This window comes from Ovis canadensis, chromosome 5 (assembly GCF_042477335.2).
Source record: "Ovis canadensis isolate MfBH-ARS-UI-01 breed Bighorn chromosome 5, ARS-UI_OviCan_v2, whole genome shotgun sequence".
In the NCBI taxonomy this organism is placed as follows: domain Eukaryota; kingdom Metazoa; phylum Chordata; class Mammalia; order Artiodactyla; family Bovidae; genus Ovis; species Ovis canadensis.
Genome location: NC_091249.1, coordinates 24,764,557 through 24,787,388, shown reverse-complemented (window position 1 = coordinate 24,787,388; position 22,832 = coordinate 24,764,557). Strand labels below are relative to the sequence as shown.

The window sequence follows — 22,832 nt, the reverse complement described above, 5'->3', positions numbered from 1 at the left end:
CTTCGGCCACGCCCTCAGCGCAGCCCCCACCCCCTCCCCAGCCCCTGCGAGTTCTGCCGGGAACTTTCCGGTGCAGATAAGGGGCGGGGACCCGCAGCGCAAGGCGCGGAGGCGGCCGGGAGGGGTGGCTCTGCTTCCCGTCGCCGCTCAGGCGTTGGTCCCCGAGAGCGCGGCGGGCGGCGCGGCCGCGCTGGGCCGGGAAAGGCCGGGCCGGACTGGGGGGGCGCGGGAGTGCCATGCGGGGGGGCCCGGCCGCCCCCTTCCCACCGCGGCCGAAGCCGATGCTGCTGCTGCTGCTGCTGCTGCTATTGTTGCTGTTCAGCCGGACTCGGCCCCAGGGTGAGTTCTGGAGCGAGCTCGTGTCTCACGCTCGCGAACGCGCCCATCACCCTCCAGCGTGACCCTCAAGTTTGCGGAATGAATGGCAGAGGTCCAGAAGTCACTTTGCTCTCCCAGGCCCCGGAGTAGGGGCCGGGCGATGCGAGGGGTTGGGGAATGGGCGGTAGCGAGGTGGGTAGCGAGGCCGGGGTTGGAGGCGCGGGGTAGGGTAAGGGCTTTTGTCCGGGAGTGGGGGGGTAGTTAACAGGATGTGGCTGGTGGGAGGGGAGGAGTTATGCCGAAAGCCTGGGGAGCGGTGGCCAGCGCCCCCTTCCTGCTGCTCGCTTTAGTAAGGGATCCTGAATCGCCCTCCACAGTTGTCAGAAGTTCTGGGGTGGGCCCGAGGCTGGGGGAACTGACCCCCTTCCTTGGAACCCTCCTGCCTCCCTCTCCAGGCAGCCCGGGGCCACTGCAGTGCTATGGAGTTGGACCCTTGGGGAACCTGAACTGCTCCTGGGAGCCTCATGAGGACCTGGGAGCCCCCTCCGTGCTGTATGTCCAGAGCCAGAAGTAGTGAGTACCGTAGGGTAACGGGGACACTGAAGCCACTCAGGTTCTAGCCTTCTCAGAGGACCCATTCGTCCTGCCCACCCTCACCTCCCAGCCTGACCCTACTCTCTAGCCCTTCAGTTCCAGATTCCCTCATTTCCTTGCTGGTTACCATGAACCAGTCACTTTCCCTCTCTGAGCCTCTGTTTCTTCCTCTACCAAACGCTGATAATAATGGAAGCTGGTTCCCAGCGTTGGTTCTGAGAATTCAATGAGTTTAGGCACTTGGGAAAGAGAAAATGCTTAATGATTAGAAGTTGTTTTTTATTGCTGTGTGACCTTAGGCAAGTAGCTTAACCTCTCTGAGAACATGGAAAGATCATTTGATCTGGTGCTGGGGATGCAACAGTGAAAGAGACACAGAAAGCCCCATGGAGCCCACAGTCTGAGGGGGTGACTGATATTGCTTCGTGATGAATCACACTTGGAAACTCAAATTCATTTCAAATTTGGCTGAGAGAGTAGAGGAAAAGGAGCATTTGAAGATGGGAACTGGCATGGGAGGTTGGTTTTTTTTTTTTTTTTTTAATGGTGGTAAAGTACACATAAAATTTACCCCCTTCTTTCTCAATCGCTTTCTTTTGGCTGTGCTGGATTTTCTTCGCAGCTCCGACTCTCTAGTTGCGGCTTGAAGGATTCTCACTAGTTATGGTGCGTGGGCTTAGTTGCCTTAGGGCATGTAGGATCCCAGTTTCTTGACCAGGAATCCATCCCGCATCCCCTGCTCTGACAGGCAGATTCTTAACCAATGGACCACCGGGGAAGTCCCCTCAGTCTTTTCAAAAGTGTCCAGTTCAGTGGCATTAAGTACAGTCACACTGTTGTGCAGCCATCACCACCATCCATGTCCAGAAGGGTTTTAATTTGTAGAGAACGAGAAAGTAAGAGGGCTTTCCAGGTGGCGCTGATGGTAAAGAACCCACGCGCCAATGCAGGAGATGTAAGCGACATGGGTTCCATCCCTGGATTGGGGCAATCCCGTGGAGGAGGGCATAGCAACCCACTCCAGTATTCTTTCACTCCCGTATTCTTGCCTGGAGGGTCCCAGGAACAGAAGAGCCTGGCGGGCTGCAGTACATAGGGCTGCAAATCAACTTAGCATGCATGCCTGCACGAGGGAATAAGAGGAAGTCACTTTTTGTTTGTTTGTTTCTGAAGAATAAACAGTCAGGTTAATTGGGGTCAGACTAGGGACCCCGTGAGTCTTGAGGACCTCTGAATCTCTCAGTTTTCTTCTCGATGTTCTTTCCTGCCTGCTTTGGTAGCCTCATGAGCAGCTGCTCTCTCCGACCGATCATGGATCTTGGCTTTCTCCTTTCTCTTCTCGTCCAGGGTGGCCATTACTGCCTGGTCCTTCCAGCCAACCTCATGAGCCAGGTGCCCTAGGCAGGCAAACTTCCGAGTAGGCTTCAGACGCTCAACTTTGAGGGCAGCGGGGACCACCATTCGCTTCCTCTTGTTATAGGTTGGTGGGATCCCATCAAACACCTCGAGGCGCTCCAGAGCAGCCTGACCTCGCTTGGTCTTGTGGGGCAAGACGTCTCACTCTGTCCGCCAGAAGATGCGGCTGGGGGCTCGGAAGTGGTAGGGGTCACGGGAGGGGTTGGTACTCATCCACTTGCAGAAAAAGGCCAGGTACTTCAACTTATTTCTGTAGAAATTGCCAGAAATGTTAATGCCCTCACAGCGCACGACCACACCCTTCCGGCCTAGAATCACCTGCTTGGCCACGATGGCCGCCAGGCGGCCCAGGAGATGGCCTTGGCTGTCAAGCACCAGGACCTGCCCCTCCATCTTCGGCAGCCTCCAGGGAAAGCTTTTTTGTTTTTTTAATGAGGTGAAATTCGCATAAGGTGAAATTAACCATTTGCAAGTGAACAGTTCAGTAGCTGTTAGTACTTCACCCTGTTATGCAACCAGTGCCTCTGTTTCATTCCAGAACATGTCCATTACCCCCGAAAGGAAGTTTTGTCCCTAACAGCAGTCAATCCCTGTCCCCTGACAACTGCTCATCTACTTTCCATCCCTTTGATTTGCCTGTCCTGGACCTTTCTCATAAGTGGAATCATGCCTTATGTGGTCTTTGATATCTATATACGTTCACTTAGCGTGGTTTTCAGGTTCATTACGTTGTAGCATGAACCAGAACATCATTCCTTTTTTCGCAGCTGAGCAATATTCTACTGAAACGGATATACTGTGTTCATCTACTCACCTGTTGATGGACTCATCTGTTTCCACCGTTGAGCAATTGCAGCGGGTGGTTGTGACCAGCGCTTCTAAGAATGTGTGTGTGCCCGTTTTTGAGTCCTTCTTTTCAGTTCTTTGGGGGTATATGCCTAGGAGTAAAATTGCTGGGTCATGTGGCAATTCCGTTTAACTTTTTGAGGAACCAACTGTTTTCTGCAACAGCTGCACCGTTTTATGTTCCTACCAGCAACGTAAGAGGGCCCCAATTTCTCCACATCTTTGCCAGCATGTGTTTTTGTCTTTAATGAAGGCCTTGATTTGAACCTTTGAAATCCAATCCTTTGGGACATCCTCAACTCCTCTCTCGGTCGTTGTTGTTCAGTCGCTAGGTCACGTCCAACTCTTTGCGACCCCACGGACTGCAGCACGCCAGGCTTCCCTGTCCTTTACTGTCTCCCAGAGTTTGCATGTCCATTGAGTCAGGAGTGGGTGATGTTATCTAACCATCTCTTCCCTGGTGGCTTAGTGCTAAAGAATCTACCTGCCAATGCAGGAGACTCGGGCTTGAGCCCTGGTCTGGGAAGCATCCCACATGCCACAAAGCTACCAGGCCTGTGTGCCACAACTGTTGAGCCTGTGCTTGCGTGTGCTAAGTTGCTTCAGTCGTGTCCGACTCTTTGCGACCCCATGGACGGTAGCCTGCCAGGCTCCTCTATCCTTGGGATTCTCCAGGCAAGAATACTGGAGGGGGGTGCCGTGCCCTCCTTCAGAGGATCTGCTCAACCCAGGGATGAAACCTGCATCTCTTATGTCTCCTGCATTAGCAGGCAGGTTCTTTACCACTAGCGCCACCTGGGAAGCCCCACCGAGCCTGTGCTCTGGAGCGACTACTGAGCCCACACACCACAGCTACTGAAGCCGGCGCCCCTAGAGCCCGTGCTCCACAGCAAGAGGAGCCACGACAATGAGAAGCCTGCACACCGCAACTCGAGAGTAGCCCCCACTTGCTGCAACTAGAAAAGAGCCCGTGCGCAGCAACAAAGACCCAGCACAGCCAAAAACAAATAAATAAAATTATCAAAGAAAAAAAAGAAAAAGCACCGGGCACAGTTTGGCCTCGGGACCCTTGCCTTGGCTGCTGTTCCTTTGTAAAATGCTCTTCGTTTAGGAAGATCCTTCACGAACTCTGCACCCACCTCCTTCAGGCCTTTATTCACGTGTCTCACCAGAGCGCTCTCCTGACCATGTTTACTAAAACAGCACTGTCACGCTTCACCTCAGCACGCCTCATCTTCCTCGTCCCGCTTGATCTGTTTTTTTAAAAAAAAGTTGATTATTTCCCTATTTTTGGCCTCACTGGGAGGCTTGTGGGATCTTAGTTCCCCTATCAGGGATTGAACCCCGTGCCCCCTGCAATAGAAGTGTGGAGTCCTAACCTCTGGACAGCCAGGGAACTCCCTTGATTGTTCTTTATATTGCTTTTACCACCATCAGTTATATATTTATATGTGTTTCACCTGCCTCCTCCACTGAAATACCAGCTCTGGAGAGTGGATCCTTGCCTGCTTTGGTCATAGTCCTATTCTCAGCTTCTACAGCAGGGGCTGGCACACAGTATGTATTAGCTGACTGAATAGTTGTTTTTGTTGTTGTTCAGTTAGAATCTTGTTGACCCCGTGGACGCCAGGCTCCTCTGTCTTCCACTACCTCCTGGAGTTTGCTCAGATTCATGTCCATTGAGTAGGTGATGCTATCGAACCATCTCATCCTCTGCTGCCCTCTTCTTCTCTTGCCCTCAGTTTTTTCCAGCATCAGGGTCTTTTCCAATGAGTTGGCTCTTTGCATCAGGTGGCCAAAATATTGTGGCTTCAGCTTCAGCACCAGTCCTTCCAATGGGTATTCAGGGTTAATTTCCTTTAAGATTGACTGGTTTGATCTCCTTGCTGTCCAGAGGACTCTGAAGAGTCTTCTTCACCACCACACTTGAAAGGGTCAATTCTTTGGCACTCCGTCTTCTTTATGGTCCAACCCTCACAGCCGCACATGTTAGTACTGGAAAAACCATGGCTTTGACTGTAGGGACCTTTCTCAGCAAAGTGATGTCTGCTTTTTAAACACTGTCTAGGTTTGTCGTAGCTGTCATTCTTTTCTTACGAAAAGCAAGCATCTTTTAATTTCACAGCTGAATCACTGCAGTGATTTTGGAGCCCAAGAAAATACAGAAGTAAATGTGGATATATATAATAGGTGCTCAATAAATAAAATAACCAATGCTTATATAACATGTATGTGCCCCTGATGCTTGCTATTATTTTCTTTAATGTTTTAATTTGGTTGCATGAGATCTTAGTTGTGGCATGAGGGACCTTCATTGCAGTGCATGGACTCTCTAGTTGTGGCACGAGAGCTCAGTAGTTGCTGCGCTCGGGCTGAGTTGCTCCACAGCACGGGATCTTAGTTCCCCATCCAGGGATGGAACCTGCCTCCCTTGCATTGCAAGGTGGATTTTTAATCATTTGACCAGAGGAAGGGCTTCCCAGGTGGCTCAGTGGTAAAGAATCCACCTGCCCATGCAGAAGACACAACAGACTCAGATTTGACCCTGGATCGGGAAGTTCCTCTGGAGGAGGAAATGGCAACCCACTCCTGTCTTCTTGCTTGGAAAATCCCATGGACAGAGCAGCCTGGCGGGCTGCAGTCCCCGGGGGCGCAAAGAATCAGACAGGACGGAGCAGCTGAACACACGTGCATGGACCATCAGGGAAGTCCTGCTGGCTGTTCTAAATGCATTTCATATCTCATCTCATTGATTCCCCTCCCCTATTCAGCCCTTTGCGCAGGCACTTTTATCACTCTCATTTTGTAGGTCAAGAAACTGAGGCACAGAGAAGTTGCTTGCTCAAGGTCACACAGTTCTTAAGCAGAACTAGGACTTGAACCCAGGCAGAGCAGATGTTATCATTAAAGACTCAGGGCCCAGCCTGTTGTCTATCACCTCTATTTCCCCATCTCTCTTCACAGCCATTCCAACAAAACCTGGACCGTGGCGGTGCCCACCGGCCAGAACTGGGTGACCATCCCACGGGAACAGCTCACCACGTCTGATGAACTCCTTGTCTGGGTGGCCAAGGCCGGCCAGCCTCTCTGGCCCCCAGTCTTTGTGAACCTTGAAACCCGAAGTAATGGGCGGGAGTGTTGGGGATGCGTTGTGTGTGGGGTGGGTGGTCCTGGAGGCCCCTGCTCAATGCATTTCCCCTTCTTCAGTGAAGCCAGATGCCCCCCACCTATACCCTGATGTGGACTTCTCAGAAGATGACCCCCTGGAGGCCATTATCCAGTGGGCCCCTCCTACATGGCCACCCCATAAGGTCTTGGTCTGCCAGTTTTACTACCGAAGGTGCCAGGAGTCCTGGGTGCTGGTGAGTGTCAGGGAACCTTTCCCCCCACCCTACTCTGGTGGGGCCTGGGACATCATTCCCAAATCAGAGATCTAGCCCAGATCTTGTTCCTCACCTGCCCCTGGAGTCTGTCCACATCGCTCACAAGAGGTCTGTATGTGCATCTTGTTCAGCTAAAAAATGTACCCCCACAAGATAATCTGTAAATTCCATGCAGTCCCACTTGGAATTTGGTTTTTTTGGCCATGCCATGCACGTTGCAGGATCTTAAGTTCCCTGAACAGGGATTGAACCCCAGCTGTCAGCAGTGAAGGCATGGAGTCCTAACCATTGGACAGCCGGGGAATTAATTCCCTTCACTTGGAATTCTTGAGAAACTCAGTGAACTTCCTCAAACACTTTCATTTAATGAATTGTTGTTGTTCAGTCACTAAGTTGTATCCAACTCTTTTCGACTCCATGGACTGCAGCACCCCGGGTTTCCCTGTCCTTCACCATCTCCCAGAGTTTGCTCAAACTCATGTCCATTGACTTGATGATGCCATCCAACAATCTCATCCTCTGTCATTCCCTTCTCCTCCTGCTTTCAATCTTTCCCAGCATCAGGGTCTTTTCCAATGAGTTGGCTCTTCACATCAGGTGGCCCAAGTATTGGAGCTTCAGCTTCAGCATCAGTCCTTCCAATGGGTGTTCATGGTTGATTTCCTTTAGAATGGACTGGTTTGATCTCCTTGCTGTCTCCTCAGATAACTTACATGAACCTTAAAGTAAGAGGTTAACAGCAGGGGACTTCCCTGGTGGTCCAATGGCTAAGATTCCATGCTCCTGATACAGTGTTTAATCTCTGGGCAGGGAATTAGATCCTACATATTGCAACTAAGACACAGTGCAGCCAAATAAATAAATGAACACTAAAAAAAAAAAAAAAAAGGTTTATAGCAGATACTACTTAGCACTTACTGTGTGCCACACAGTGTTGGAGACTCTTTATCAAATCCTTATAAGAACTCTTTGAGGTAGATGTGTTTTGTGCCTACCCATTTTACAGATGAGGAAAAGAGCCTGGTTTTCAATAAACACTTGAAAGTGTTAATAATAAAAGAAGCTCATATTTCCAAGTACCAGCCACACATCAGGTACCAAGCTAAGCAATCTGCATGGATGATCTTAATGAGGACTCCCGACTTCCCTATATATAGATTATTTTATGATCTCTGTTTCATAGTTGGGGAAACTGAATCTCAGAGAGGTTAAGCAACTTTCCCAAGCTCACACACAGCAAAAAAAAAAAAAAAAAGACAAAAGCTCCAGAGCAATGGGACCCCAGGAGTTGGGGAGCCTGCCCAAACACGTTAAGAGCACAACCCCAAAGTTGCATGTATCTTTCATCTCATATCTCATTGGTCAAAACGTAGTCACATTGTCTCACCTGATTGCAAGGGAGACTGGGAAGTGTGGTCTTTATTCTTGATACATGGTCCTGACAGATACTCAAGGTTTCCAAAAGAAGCAGCCGAGAATGGGTATTGGGGATAACCAACTATCTCAGTCACAGCTTGGGGTGCAAAACACCACAAGGTAGGGTAGACTTGTTTTCACTGGGAATATTCATGCAGTTCAGAACGGTGCTAAGATACAGACGTTGAAATCCTACTGCCTGGGAATGAATCTCAGCTGTAGTACTCACCAGCTCTGTGACCTTGGGTATGTCACTTGACCTCTGTAAAATGAGGACAATAATAGAATTTCCCACCTACTGCTATAGCTGGCACAAAGGATAATCAAATCATCTCTTTTTGCCAGGGATTATCCAATTTTAAAACTGAAAGCCCTGTGTCCTGAGAACCCACTCTGTCTCCCAGGCAAAGCAAGACAGTACTGGTCATCCGATTGGCAGCTAAGGGCTTCCCAGCTGGCTCAGTGGTAAAGAACGCAGGAGTTGCAGGAGACATGGGTTCTATCCCTGGGTCAGGAAGATTCCCTGGAGAAGGGCATGGCAACCCACTCCAGTCTTCTTGCCAGAAAAATCACATGGACAGAGGAACCTGGTGGGCTGCAGTCCAGGAAATCCCAAAGAGTTGGACAGGACTGAAGTGACTGAGCACACACATTGACATATAAAAGGTCAACTTTCAATTCAGCCTTCAGCCTCATCGCTCACATGTCACTCCCGCAGCTGGAACCGGAAGTGAAGTCTATACCTCTGATGCCCATTGAGATCCAGGACCTGGAACTGGCCACTGGCTACGAGATGTCCGGCCGCTGCCACGTGGACAAAGAGGAGGATCTTTGGGGCGAGTGGAGCCCCATTCTGCCCTTCCAGACACCACCCTCTGGTGAGGATCTCTGGGCTTCCCATCTTTTCCTCTCCTGGAATTCTGGCCATCACGCCATTCCCATTTGTCTCTTCTTTTTCCATCCTCACCAGCTCCAAAAGACGTGTGGATCATGGGGAACATCTGTGGGGCACCGGGTAGACAGGAACCCCTGCTTCTGTGGAAGGTGAGTTGTGAAGACCCGTTTCTCTGCCCATGCCAGGAAACCCTGGATAACGATGCTGCGGTGACTTACTTGGTGGTCCAGCGGTTAGGACTCTGAGATTTCACCCCCAAGGTCGTGGATTCAATCCCTAATTGGGGAACTAAGATCCCACAAGCTGCCCACTGCTGCAAAATCAAAAACACCCCAAAACCAGAAAACAATGATGTAGACAAAACGGAGGCTGCTTTAGGGCTTCAAGGAGGGGGATCATCAGGGAGGTCCTGGCATGGCGCTGGGCTCAGAGCAAGACTCCACCAATGGTGACTGAAAGTAGGGGATCTGAACTGAGACTTGAAGATGGCTACGAGTGTTCCAGGCGGGGGGGACGCTGGGTGCAAAGATTTAGAAGCAATACAGGCTCAGCTCTACAAAGTATAGCCAGGTATGCTAAGGGCTTTGATGTTAGTGTCAAAAGGGCATTGTAGGGACTTGTCTCATGGTCCAGTAGCTAAGAATCTGCCTATCAATGCAGGACATGAGTTCAGTCCCTGGGCTGAAGGTCCCACATACCCTGGGGCAACTAAGCCCAGGTGTCACAACTACTGAAGCCTTCATGCCCTTGATCCCGTGCTCTGCAATAAAAGAAGCCACCACAGTGAGGAACCCGAGCACCGCAGCTAGAGTAGTCCCCGCTCGCAGCAACTAGGAAAAGCCAGAGTCCAGGAACAAAGGTCCCGAACAGCCAAAAACAAAATAGATAAGGTGAAGGTAAGGTGAAGTCGCTCAGTCGTGTCCGACTCTTTGCGACCCTGTGGACTGTAACCTTCTAGGCTTCTCCATCCATGGGATTCTCCAGGCAAGAGTACTGGAGTGGACTGCCATTTCCTTCTCCAGGGGCTCTTCCCGACCCAGGGATCGAACCCGGGTCTCCCGCATTGGAAGCAGACGCTTTAACCTCTGAGCCACCAGGGAAGCCCCAAAATAGATAAGTAATTTTAAGAGGTGGGGGGAGGGGGCGTTGTAGGGATTTCCTGGTGGTCCAGTGGCTAAGACTCTGAGCTCCCAATGCAAGACACCTGGGTTTGATCCCTGGTCAGGGAACTAGATGCTATATGCTAAAAGACCCCACTTATTGCAATGAAAATTGAAGATTTCGCATGCCTCAACTAAGACCTGGTGCAGCCAAATGAATAAATAAATATTTTTAAAAAGCCAAAACAAAAACTGGGCTTGTGAGATGACAGACAGGAATGAAACAGTTCTCACTGACCCAAGTCTGTTAAGCCCCTAGTTGGTTCCATGCATTGCAAGGCCCTGACTCACAGTAGACGTGGCGAGAAACCAAATAACAGGGCTCTCACTTTCTTGGGCCACACGATCTGATAATATCACTCACTTTAACCATGCATAATATTTCCAGAGCTCTTACTGTGTGCCAGGTCCTAGCCTATACACTTACTTATATTGACAAACTTTACAGATGAGAAACTGAGATATAGAGAGGTTGCCCCAAACCATAACTGGTACATGGCAGAGCTGATGTTTATTGGCTTTCAAAGCATAATTCACAGTTTCACTGCCTTTATTTCATGTATTTAAATTTTTTTTTTCACTTTTTGTTGGCCATGCTCCAGGGCCTGTGGGGTCTTAGTGCCCTGACGAAGGATCAAACCTGTGCTCCTTGCATTGTAAACGTGGAATCTTAATCACTGGACCACCAGCGAGGCCCCTCAGTGTCCCTGTTTTATGACACATACCTTGTAATGCCCCTTTACTATACTGAACTGAAGTACAGAGCTCAGGGCTTCCCTGGGGGCTCAGTGGGAAAGACTCTGCCTGCCAGTGCAGGAGAAAGGGATTCAGTCCCCGATCTGGGAAGATCCCACGTGCAACTGAGCAACTAAGCCTGTGTGCCGCAACCGTTCAGCCTTACTCTAGAGCCCGGGAGCCACAGCTGAGCCCATGTGCCGCAGCTGCTGAAGCCTGTGTGCCTAGAGCCTGTGCTCCACGAGGGCAGCCACCGCAGTGAGGCGCCCGAGTGCCGCAACTAGTAGGCCCCACTGTCTGCAGCTAGAGAAAAGCCCGTGAGGCAGCGAAGCGCCGTTACAGCCCCAAATAAATAATACACAAATAGAATTATAAAAAAGAAATAGAGTTCTTATAACCCATATATATATATATATATATGCATTTTAAAATGGATACAGTGTATTGTGTTATAACATACAGTATACAGTGTATTGTAGCATTCAGTAGAAAATAGAGGGGAAACAAGGCTACTACATAATGGCAAAAGTGTTCAGTTCACCAGTGTGACATGCGTACTAAATCTGTACCTACCTGAAAGGATTACGTTAGTCTCTTAGTGGTGTCCGACTCTTTGTGGGCCCACGGACTGTAGTCCGCCAGGCATCTCTGTCCATGGTATTCTCCGGGCAAGAATACTGAAACGGGTTGCCATGCCCTCCTCTGGGGACTCTCCTCACCCAAGGATCAAACCCGGGTCTCCTGCGTTGCAGGCAGATTCTTTACCGTCTGAGCCACCAGGGACGCTCCATGTACCTCATAACATAGCTTTAAAAGACATAAAGTAAAAGTTGACAGAACTACAAGGAGAACTCTATGAATTCACAACCATTGTGAGAGATTTTTCATATGCTCCTCTAAGGAATTCCATAACAAGCAGATGGAAAACAAGTCAAGATCTAGCGGATCTGAGCATGTGACCAGCAGACAGCCGAGTGGACTCACATAGGAAGCATTCGAACATGCATTCTTTCCATTCCAAACAGGACATTTACCAGAGTCGTCCACATGCCAGGCTATTGAGCCACTTTCCCAGGACTTCAAAGGGATGAGACAAGGCAAGACACGTTGAGAAACTCTCTGATCAGAACACAGATCATGCTGGAAATTGATAATTGCAACTGCCTGGAGAGTCCCTATATGTTCAGAATATTTTAACATTCAGTGAATATTAAAACCAGGTCCCCAAAGATTTTGTGTTTATACATCAAATGGTGTTTGGTCTTAGGATCAGCTAAAATTGCTAGATTTTTGTATCTACAGAAGTTTCCAGTTGGGATGACATTCTAAAGTCACAGGGAGGTAGGACAACTTTTTGTTTCTAGGAGAGGGTAGCGTCCCTGGCTCTTGAGCATCGAATACCAATCATTGAGGCAACCAGATATTCTCACAAGTTTCCCCAAAGGACTCTGGAAGGTACCATCCTCTTTGCTACACATAACCGCTCCTCTGTACAACAGTGGGAAATTTGCAGTCCCTAAGAACCACACAGGACAGAATGGGGTAAGGTGAGTGAGGCAGGGTTATATAAGTGCGTGGCCAGATTTTATCTTTACTTAAAATATTTTTTTAGAAATCACTTTATTTCCTCTTGTTTTTGAAAATTTACTTTTGGCTGCACTGGGTCTTTGTTGCTGCATGTGGGTTTTGTCTGGTTGCAGAGAGCAGGGGCTGCTCTCTAGTTGCCGTGCAGGAGCTTCTTCCTGCAGGGGCTTCTCTTCTGGTGGCTCACAGGCTACAGACAGCTTGAGTGGCTGCAGCTCGTGAGCTCAGCAGCTGGCAGCTTGCTGGCTCTAGAGTGAGCAGTCTTCAGTAGTCTTGGCCCATGGGTTTAGTTGCTTCGCGGCATGTGGAATTACCCCGGACTAGGAATCGAATCCATGTTCCCCGTATTGGCAGGCGGATTCTTACTCACTGCACCACCAGGGAAGTCCCTTACTGAAAATCTTGATAATTTGTTTGTCACGGTTTGCTTTTTTTTTGCATTAATTTTGATTGATTAAAATAATATGTTACAACAAAGTTCTACTGTAGAACAGAGAACTATATTCAATATCCCGTGATAAACCATTATAGAAAAGAGTATGAAAAAGAATGTGTGTATATATATATGTGTGGGGGGGTCACTTTGCTTACAGAAGCAATTAACACAGCTTCATAAATCAACTATACTTCAGTAAAAATAAAATTTAAAAATATTGCATTAAACTATAATTTATCTTGATTGGATTTGGGGAATCCTTTCTTGTTTTGCACCCTAGTTCTGGCTCATGAGCTGTATTCTAATCTCACTTCTGCTGTTGAGCCACTCTGAGACTTGGTTTCCTCACTTGCACCGTGAAAAAAAAGAACCCACCTGCCAGTACAGGAGATGCAGGTTCGATCCCTGGGTCAGGAGGATTGGCCTGGAGAAGGAAATGGCAACCCTCTCCAGTATTCTTGCCTGGAAAAACCCCATGGACAGAGGAACCTGGCTGGCTACACTCTATGGGGTCACAAAAGAATCGGACACGACTTCAGGACTAAACAACGGTGAAACCAACAAAAATGTTTCACTGATGGGTTTATCCAGTGACCTCACTGAGATGCACAGTATGTGCCTGATAAGGAGAGAGATTCACCCCTCCTTCCCCGCATCCTTCAGGCTTCAGGGCTCTGCATGCAGGTGACCTACAGAGTCTGGATCCAGGTTAAAGATCAGGAGGTGATCCAGGAGGAGACCCCCTACTGCAACTTCTCCATCCCCACCCAAGCGGAGTGGGTAGGGGTGTCTGCCGTGAATGCCACAAGCTGGGAGTCTCCTACCAACCTCTCTTTGACCTGCTTGGGTAAGAAACTTCCTTTGTGAGATGCCCTGGAGGCGCAAGTGGAGACTGCCCAAGCAGACAGGTGAGATTTCTCCTCCCCATCCTCCAGGTCCAGACTTTGCCCCCCATGGCGTGGTGGTCAAGACCATCTCTGGAAACACAGAGCTCCTAGTGACTTGGCAACAGGAGCCTGGGGAGCTGCAGGAGCACGTGGTGGACTGGATCCGAGATGGCGACCCCTCAGAGGACCTCAATTGGGTCCGGCTTCCTCCTGGGAACCTCAGTGCAGTGTTGCCAGGTGAGGCCGAAGGGCACCTGAATTCCCATTTCAGCTGCTGGAGAACAGGAGAGGCCAGATTTGCAGAGGAAGGCCACAAGTATTATTAATTCATGCAAGAACTATTCATTGACTACCCACTGTGTGCCAAGCCCTGTTCTAGACACTGGTACACAACGATGGGCTTCCCCGGTGGCTCAGCAGTAAAGAATTGCCTGCAGCGCAGGATATGCAGGCTCAGTCCCCAGGTTGGGACGATCTTCTGGAGAAGGAAGTGGTACCCACTCCAGTATTCTTGCCTGGGAAATCCCCTGGGCAGAGGAGCCTGGAGAGCTACAGTCCATGGGGTCACAAGAGTTGGACACGACTTAGCAACTGAACAACAACAAACACAGTGATGGCAGCTGATGTGTATTGGCCTTTCCATCAGCATGAAATCATTCAGTCTTCCTTATAAAGCAGGTTTCTGCTGTTATCATGAAGATAAAGAAAAAGGCTCAGAGAGGTTAAGCAACTCCCCTGAGGCCATACAGCAAGTATGTGGTGGAACCAAGATTTGAACCACGTAGTCAGGTTCCTAAAGCCAAACCCTGAACTGTAACACTGTACTCTCCTCTCAACAGCATCCCTACCCTCATCCCCACCAACATCTCCATCCTCATCTTGTAGGGCCGGCAACCATTGGAACAAAACCCAAATGCCTCTGTGATGCAGTTTGTTGTTGAGTTGCTAAGTTGTGTCTGACTCTGCCAGGCTCCTCTGTCCACGGGATTTTCCAGGCCAGAATACTGGCGTGGGTTGCCATTTCCGTCTCTAGGGGATCTTCCTGACGCAGGGATCGAACTTGTGTCTCCTGCATTGCAGGAGGGTTCTTTATCACTGAGCCACCAGGGAAACCCCTGTAATGTAATTGGGGCAAAGTAAATCAGGGTAAGGGGGAGGAGGGAAGAATTTATTTTAGGGAAAAAAAAAAGAAAAAAGTCTCTCTGGGAAAGTGGCGTTTAAACTAAGACCTGAAGGATCCATGAGGATGTCTAAGGGAAAAACAAGAGGGGACAAACAGTCCACAGGCTCTGAGGCAGAAATGTGCCTTATGTGTTGGAGTGACAGTGGGGAGGCCAGTGTGGCTGGCGTAGAATGAGCAAAGGGGAAAGTGGGAGGAGGTGAGGGCAGGGAGGGGACAGGGCAGAATGTGCAAAGCCTTGTGGCTCACGGAGAAGACTGATTTTTTCTGCTGGTGAGGCGGGAGCCACACAGGGTTCTAAGCAGAGGAAGGGTGTGTCCTGACTCGGTTGCTCACAGGTGCCCCCTGGCTGCTGTGGGAGGAACAGACTGGGAGGGTGAGGGCTGGAATTGAGGAACCCAGAAGAGACTGTGGGCTTCCCGGGTGGCTTAAACAGTGAAGAATCTGCCTGCACTGCAGGAGACCTGGGTTTAGTCTCTGGGTCTGGAAGATTCTCTGGAGAAGGGAATGCTGACCCACTCCAGGATTCTACCCTGGAGAATTCCGTGGACAGAGAAGCCTGGCGGGTTACAGTCCATGGGGTTGCAAAGAGTCGGAGACGACTGAGGGAGTTAACACTTTTCCTTTCAGAAAGAACTGTATTTGCTCCTTCTGGGAGGAAGGGAGAGAAGCAGGCAGGTTCTTGTTGGGGAGTCTTACAGCAGAATTTTGGGGACCTATTTGGCTTTGTTGCACCGGACATGCTCCTCCAAGTGGGATTGTCCAAGGGACTGTCAGATACTCAAGTCTCAAATCTAGCAATAAGTTCTAGGCTGAGATTTAACACTGGGGAGTCTGTCCTTGGTGTAAAGAATTTGGGATAGCCTAAGAAGGTGTCAAGGGAGAGACTTAGGATAGAGTCCCAAGACTATAAGTATATATGGACAGAAGAAGAGGAGCCCAGTTTTGGAAAATTCCCAGTTGAGGAAGGCTATAGGGCACCACAGGTTTTGAGAAGGGATTTCAGGAGCCTTATTTACTGTGATGGATGATGTCAGGGCCCCACTCAGAGCCCAGAGTTTATCTCCCAGTCTCTGGCGGCTGCGTTCCTGGCCTGAGGGCTTTTTCTGGCCCGAAGCATCTTGCCTGCCTAGAGAGCTGAAGTGCCTGGGAATCAAGGCCCCTCAGCTACAGCCCTTCACCGATGACTGATAATGGTCGATGGATAAATACCCCAGCTCCCTCCCTCCTTGGGTGGGATGGAGTTCAAGAATGTCAGCTCTTCTGCCACCCAGAGGGCACCAGTGGGACTGAGCCTTGGCTGGTCATGTTGGGATCTTGTTCTCTAACGCAGTTGGCCTGGGAGTCTTTCCTTCCCTGCTTCATTTCCCCACTGCTCTGTTGGTGTTCTCTATGGTTACCTCCCAGATAAATTACTTTTCCTCAAACCCTTGTAGCAGAGTGTCCCTCTGGAGACACAAATGAAGATTCCTTACAAAATAAGAAACGCGTTGGGGAGGGGAGCCAGCTCTAACTGGTCTTTGCTTCTGCCCTACTCAGTGGATTTCAAGGAAGGGGTCCCTTACCGAATCACAGTGACCGCGATCTCTCCTTGGGGCTTGGCCCCGGCCCCCTCCGTCTGGAAGTTCAGAGAGGAGCTAGGTAAGTGGTAGGCTTGGAGGACGGAGGGTTCTGAAATCCTGGCAGAACTTGACCCACTGAACTTTCTCTCTCCAGTACCGTTATCGGGGCCAGTGGTCTGGCGAATCCAGGATTCCCCCTCAGGGACCCCTGCTGTAGCGTGGGAAGAGGTCCCAAGGCAGCAACTTCGGGGCCATCTCACCCACTACACCCTGTGCACACAGAGTGGAACCAGGCCTTCTGTCTGCAAGAACGGTGAGCTCCACTGCCTCTGCCCCAGCCCCCATCCGACCCACCCATCAGTCTACCCCTCCCCTTGCCCCCAGACGGGACCTTTTGGCTCCTTCTCAGCCCCTACGAGAAAACCTGATATCCTGGGTTCCCTAGTGGGTAATAACCCTGGTGGCTGTCGGTGTAATCGACTGTCATGTGGCCATTTAAAATGAAGAGTCCGATCTATATTTATTGACATTGAAAGATGCCTGTCATATTTTATTAAGTGAAAAGATAAAAGGATTATAAAACTCTGTGGGCTGGTTCCACTTTTGTACAATAAACCCAGCACTGAGCAAAGCAGAGACACAACTATGAAAAGAAATTCCTCCCCAGCATCAATAGGGATTTTAGGATTACATATGATTTTTATTTCTTTTTTATACCTTTGAATGTAGGCTAAATTTTTCCTCTGAGCACAGATTCCTTTTAAAAGTACCCTTCTTATTTTTGGCTACTCTGGGTCTTCGTCGCTGCTTGCTGGCTTTCTCTAGTTGTGGCAGTTCACGGGCTGCTCATCACAGCGGCTCCTTTTGGTGTGGAGCACAGGCTCTGAGGTGCTCAGGCTTCAGTCGTTGTGGAGCATGGACTTAGTCACTCTGCAGCATGGGGGATCTTCGTGGACCAGGGATCAAACCTGTGTCCCCTGCTTTGGCAGGCAGATTCTTAACCGCTGCACCACCAGGGAAGTCCCTAAATTATCTTTATTACCCTTTCCCCCACAGTCCCATTGAGATATAATTGACAAACACACTGTGTATGTTTAAGGTGTACATTGTAATTGTTTGACTTATAAATATTGTGAAATAATTCCCAATATAAATTTCGTTAACATCTATCATCTCATACATACATACCATAAAAAAAGTAATAAACATTCAAAATATTCTTTTCTTCTGATTACAAAAGTTATCTGTTCTTGTTTTAAAAACTGACACACTGGGGCTTCCCTAGTGGCTCAGTGGTGGAGAATCCACCTGCCAGTGGAGGAGGCAAGGGTTCGATCCCTGATCCGGGAAGATCCCGCATGCCTCGGAGCAACTCAGTCTGTGTGCCACAGCTCTGAGCCTGTCCTCTAGAACCAGAGAGCCTCAACCTCTGAGCCCACGTGCTGCAGCTACTGAAGCCCGATTACCTAGAGCCCACGCTCTGCAACAAGAGAAGCCTCCGCAATGAGAAGTCTGTGCTCCACGACTAGAGAGTAGCCCCTGCTCGCCGCGGCTAGAGAAAACCCGCTCAGCAACAAAGACCCAGCACAGCCAAAAATAAAGAAATAAAAGTACTTTAAAAATTGACAAAGGAGCACGTATACTCAAATGTATCAGCGTTCTCATCACTTCAGTGATTCTGATCACGCAGCTTCCATATTTTGCCCTGTGTATGTTAACACAAAGATGGGAGTTGTGTTTTTTTGTGTGTTGTTTTTGAGTTGTGTCGTCTGAAAGTTTTAAACTTCTTTACTAAAGAAAATTTCAAGCGAAAGGAGGAAAAGCAGTGTAGCAAACCCTTGTGCGCCCACCATCTGGTCTCAATAGTGAACTGCATTTAATCATTCCTCTTTGAGTGTATCCCCCACACTTTTTACCTAGTGTGTCTTTGGTGTCATTTCACCCTTAAATAATTTGGTACTTCTGCCTTTGTCTCTAACTGATAAAGCCTTTTTTTTTTTTTAAACATAGTTGCTTTGCCCTAACTGCACTTTGCATGAGTACATAGATATCACTGGGTTAAAAATCACATATATTTATGTGTTGTCCAGTTGCTAAATTATGTCTGATTCTTTGCGACCCCATGGACTGCAGCATGCCAGGCTCCCCTGTCCTTCATATCTCCCGGAGTTGGCGCAGATTCATGTCTGTTTGGGTGATGCCATCTAACCGCCTCATCCTCTGCTCCCCTTTCTCCTTTTATGAGTACATGTACCTATTATTATGAAAGGAGAACCATGTTATAGGCCCCTAAAGCTTATGCCTGATGTCTTGCAGCTCTCTTTTTCTCCTCGATGTTTTAGCTTGGATATCTTTATATGGCATATTCAGTTAAAAAGCACGCAAAACAGGGAATTCCCTGGCGGTCCAGTGGTAAGGTCTTGAGAGAAGAATTTGGGGGACCCATTTGGATTTGTTGCACGTGACATGCTCATCCAAGTGGGATTGTCCATGAGATGGTCAGATACTCAAGTTTCAGATCTAGCAATAAGTTCTAGGCTGAGATTTAACACCGCAGTTTGTCCTTGGTGTAAAGAACTTGAGACAGCCTGAGAAGGGCGTCGAGTGAGAGATTAAGGATGGAGTTCCAAGACCATAAGAATAGGAGCCCCAGTTCTGGAAAATTCGCAGTTGGGGAAGGCTACATGGCACCACAGATTTTGAGAAAGGATTTCAGGAGCCTTATTTACTGTGATGGGTGGCATCAGGGCCCCACTCAGAGCTCAGAGTTTATCTCCCAGTCTCTGGCAGCTGCGTTCCTGGCCTGAGGGCTTTTTCTGGTCTGAAACATTTTGCCTGCCTCAACAGCTGGAAGTGCTGGGGAATCAAGGCCCTTCAGTTGCAGCCCTTTATCAATGACTGATAATAGTTGATGGACAGGTGGTTAGGACTCTTAACAGCTGAAGGTCTAGGTTCAATCCCTGGCAGGGGAATGAAAATCCCACACCTGTAAGGCATGGTCAAAGAAGTAACCACAACAGTTCTGGGAGGTGCAGATGTCTTCCCCTGGTCTGAAGCAAATTTCCCTTCACTGGGTCCTGTGCATTCCGAGGGATATGATATTCATGGCATTCTTTTATTTGTTCCAATATACGCTTGACCCTTGAACAACACAGGTTTGAACTCTGCGGGTCTAGTTATACGTGACTTTTCTGCATAGTAAATTTTAACAGTGCTATCTATGGTTGGTTGGATCTGCTGATGTGGAACTAGGAATTACAGAGTGTGTGTGAGCTGCTCAGTTGTGTCTGACTCTTTGCAGCCCCATGGACTGTAGCCCACAGGCTTCTCTGTCCATGGAATTCTCCAGGGAAGAATACTGGAGCAGGTAGCTATTCCCTTCTCCAGGGGATCTTCCCCACCCAGAGACCAAACCAGGTCTCCTGCATTGCAGGCAGATTCTTTGCCATCTGAGCCACCAGGGAACCCCTATTGAGGAACACAGATAAGGAGGGCATCCCTGGTGACTCAGTGGTAAAGAACCTGCCTGCCAGGGCAAGGGATGCAGGAGGTTCAAGTTCAGTCCATGGGTTGGGAAGATCCCCTGGAGGAGGAAATGGTTACCCACTCCGGTATTCTTGCCTGGAGAATTCCATGGACAGAGGAACCAGGTGGGTTACAGTCCATGGGGTCGCAAAGATTCAGCAGCAGCAGCACAGACAAGGAGGTACAGACTATAAATTATACTGTATTCGGATTTTTAACAGAGTTAAGAGTTGACACCCCTAACCCCTACCTTGTTCAGAGGTCAACTGTAGATCATTTTTTAGTGCTTTCTATGTGCCAGGCACTGACTAGAGTTGGACACGACTCTAGGAATATGGCCCTCGGGGCCCTAACTTTCTCATGAGGGGCGTGCAGGCATAGATAAAGTAAATACTATCTATGCAGTGTGTCAGATGATGGTAAGTGCTGGGCAGAGGAATAACGTTAGGAAGATGAATGGAGAAGCAAGTGCTGTTTTAATTGGTTGGGGTAGGGGGGAGCAGTCAGGAAAGTTCTCACTAAATAGGTGACCTGTGAGCAAAGAGCTGAAGGAGGGGAGGAGGGAACCATGTGGCTATCTGGGAGAGTGTTGCAGACGGCAGGGCACGTGCAAAGGTCCTGAGGCAGGACTTGACTGCCTCCCTCACCTCTCTGGGTATGTCCTCCAGTGACTGGCAGCACCCAAACCATCACCCTGCCTGACCTTCACTGGGGTCCCTGCAAGCTGTGGATGACTGCCTCCACCATCGCAGGACAGGGCCCACCTGGTCCAAGCCTCCAGTTTCACCTACCAGGTAGGGGTCTGGGGTGGGACTACTATGGGAGGGGGCCCTGTTCCCCTGGAGGGGAGTTACATAATCCTTACTGAACTTCATTGGGTAGACAACCTTTTGACTTGGGGATGTTGATGATGCATTTTGATGCTGCTGAACACTGCTGTGGGTTAACAGGCAATGTGTGTCTTTGACCCTTTCACCCATCCCTGACCTTGACCTTCTCCCAAGTCCCACTCTCACTCTGAGCCTCCCCCTAGCGATTCATGTGTGCATGCTCAGTCGCTGAGTCATGTCTGACTCTTAGTGACCCCATGGACTGTAGCCCACCAGGCTTCTCTGTCCATGGGATTCTCCAGCATGAATACTGGAGTGGGTTGCCATTTCCTTCTCCAGGGGATCTTCTCAATCCAGGGATCGAAACCGAGTCTTCTGCATCTCCTGCAGTGGCAGGCAGATTCTTTACCACTGGGCCACCTGGGAAGCCCTCACCCCTTCATGAGTCCTGCCCATTTATCCACTCCCTTACCCATTCCCTGCCCCTCCCATGAGCCTTCCCTGGGCCCTCCCAGCCTTCTTGGTGTCCAAGTGTTCTTCTGCCCCTCCTGCTTGCCCTCCAGATAACACCCTGAATTGGAAGGTTCTGTCTGTTGTCTGTCTGCTGTGGGGTTTGCTCCTGACCGGCTGTGGTGTGAGCCTGGCCACCTGCAGCAGGTGAGGCTGTCAGACACACGGGTCTCTGCCCAGGTGGGGAGGGCAGCTGGGCATCACTGAGCTTGGCTTGGCAGGGGGGAGGTGGAGAGCAGGGGCGGGGGCTTCGGGGATAAGGGGATGATGCTTCAGAGCTCTGGGACATTCCTGGACCTTGCCATCTGGGCATGGGTATCTAGCCACCCGGCTTCCCTGCCCTGACTCCTAACCTGCTTGCCAGGTGTGTCCATCTGCGGCACAAGATACTGCCCCACTGGGTCTGGGAGAAGATTCCTGACCCTGCCAATAGCAACTTCAGCCTGCCGCACGTGAAGGTGAGTGAAAAGCCGGGCTTCTTGGAGCCCTCTAGGGGGTTGAGGAAAGCTGGACAGTGGGGGATAGTTGAGAACTAGGGTGGAGGGTATGAGGGGAAGGGGCTTCCCAGGATTTAGTGGTAAAGAATCCACCTGCCAATGAAGGAGACTTGGGTTTGATCCCTGGCTGGGGAAGATCCCTGGAGGAGGGCATGGCCCCCCACTCCAGTATTCTTGCCTGGAGAATCCCATGGACAGAGGAGCCTGGCAGTCCATAGGGTCACAGAGTGAGTCATGACTGAAGCAACTTAGCACACACACTCACAGGTACAAGGGGAACAATCTCGGCCTCTTCTCTCCCCAGGAGGTGCCCCAGGCCCAGCCCCCTGGTGACTCACCCATCCTGGAAGTGGAGGAAATAGAGGAGGTTCCAGTTAAGGAGCCCTCCCAGCCCTTGGCACCACTGGACTCTGGATATGAGAAACACTTCCTGCCCACACCTGAGGAGCTGGGCCTTCTGGGCCCCACTGCAGGCTCCAGGCTACGGCTTGAACCGACCTCAGGAGAGGACAGGGGAGCTCCTTTGACAGATGAAGACATAGAGGCTCAGAGCTGAGTCACTTGCCTGAGGACACCCAGCCAAGGAAGAGCTGAGACTAAAGGACCCCTACGGAGAAGGGCCTGGCCCTATAGGGAAAATGTGGATGGATGGGGGAGCAAAGGAAAAATATGTGATATCCAGAGTGGCAGCTACTCCCCAGATCTGTCCTGCTCCTATAACAGAACTGTAGTCGGATGCACTCCCAGCCTCCCTTGCAGCTAGGTGTAATGCCGGACTGAGTTCTCACCGGTGAAACACAAGCAGAGGTGGCATGCCAACGCTGGGTCTGGGTGGGGGCTCTTCCACATTGCCTTCCCTTTCCCATGAGCTGGAGCATTGATACACCCTGTGATACAGCTTTGACCACACCCAAGATGAAGGCAGAGCAAGAAACAGAGAAAATGAGTTTCCAAGTGATCCCATAGAAGTGTCCAAAGAAATAAATTTTTTTCACTTTTGATAGCTTCTCTAGCTTGAGATCTTTTTGTTAGAGCAGCCACATCTATTTAACTCTGAC

General features: G+C 49.7%; 1 protein-coding gene and 1 pseudogene across 1 annotated transcript; one reads left to right on the top strand and one right to left on the bottom strand.

The window, feature by feature from the left end:
* The first annotated feature begins 31 nt into the window (after positions 1-31).
* Positions 32-22,775, top strand: IL27RA (interleukin 27 receptor subunit alpha). The gene is made up of 14 exons (XM_069590886.1): positions 32-339; positions 774-891; positions 6,139-6,296; positions 6,382-6,536; positions 8,692-8,851; positions 8,944-9,017; positions 13,447-13,630; positions 13,719-13,907; positions 16,390-16,491; positions 16,567-16,725; positions 20,606-20,731; positions 21,331-21,424; positions 21,642-21,735; positions 22,079-22,775. Exons 1-14 carry the CDS (start codon positions 237-239, stop codon positions 22,328-22,330), a joined length of 1,968 nt encoding a protein of 655 aa, XP_069446987.1. The 5' UTR covers positions 32-236; the 3' UTR covers positions 22,331-22,775.
* On the bottom strand, positions 2,064-4,439 carry LOC138440851 (large ribosomal subunit protein uL13-like; annotated as a pseudogene).
* Positions 22,776-22,832: the final 57 nt, after the last annotated feature.

Excerpts from the sequence above, each read along its gene's own strand:
- IL27RA (XM_069590886.1), top strand. The coding sequence starts at position 237 with ATGCGGGGGGGCCCGGCCGCCCCCTTCCCACCGCGGCCGAAGCCGATG. Across the intron at positions 892-6,138 it reads TATGTCCAGAGCCAGAAGTA|CCATTCCAACAAAACCTGGA; the intron begins GTGAGTACCGTA and ends CTCTCTTCACAG. Across the intron at positions 21,425-21,641 it reads AGCCTGGCCACCTGCAGCAG|GTGTGTCCATCTGCGGCACA; the intron begins GTGAGGCTGTCA and ends CCTGCTTGCCAG.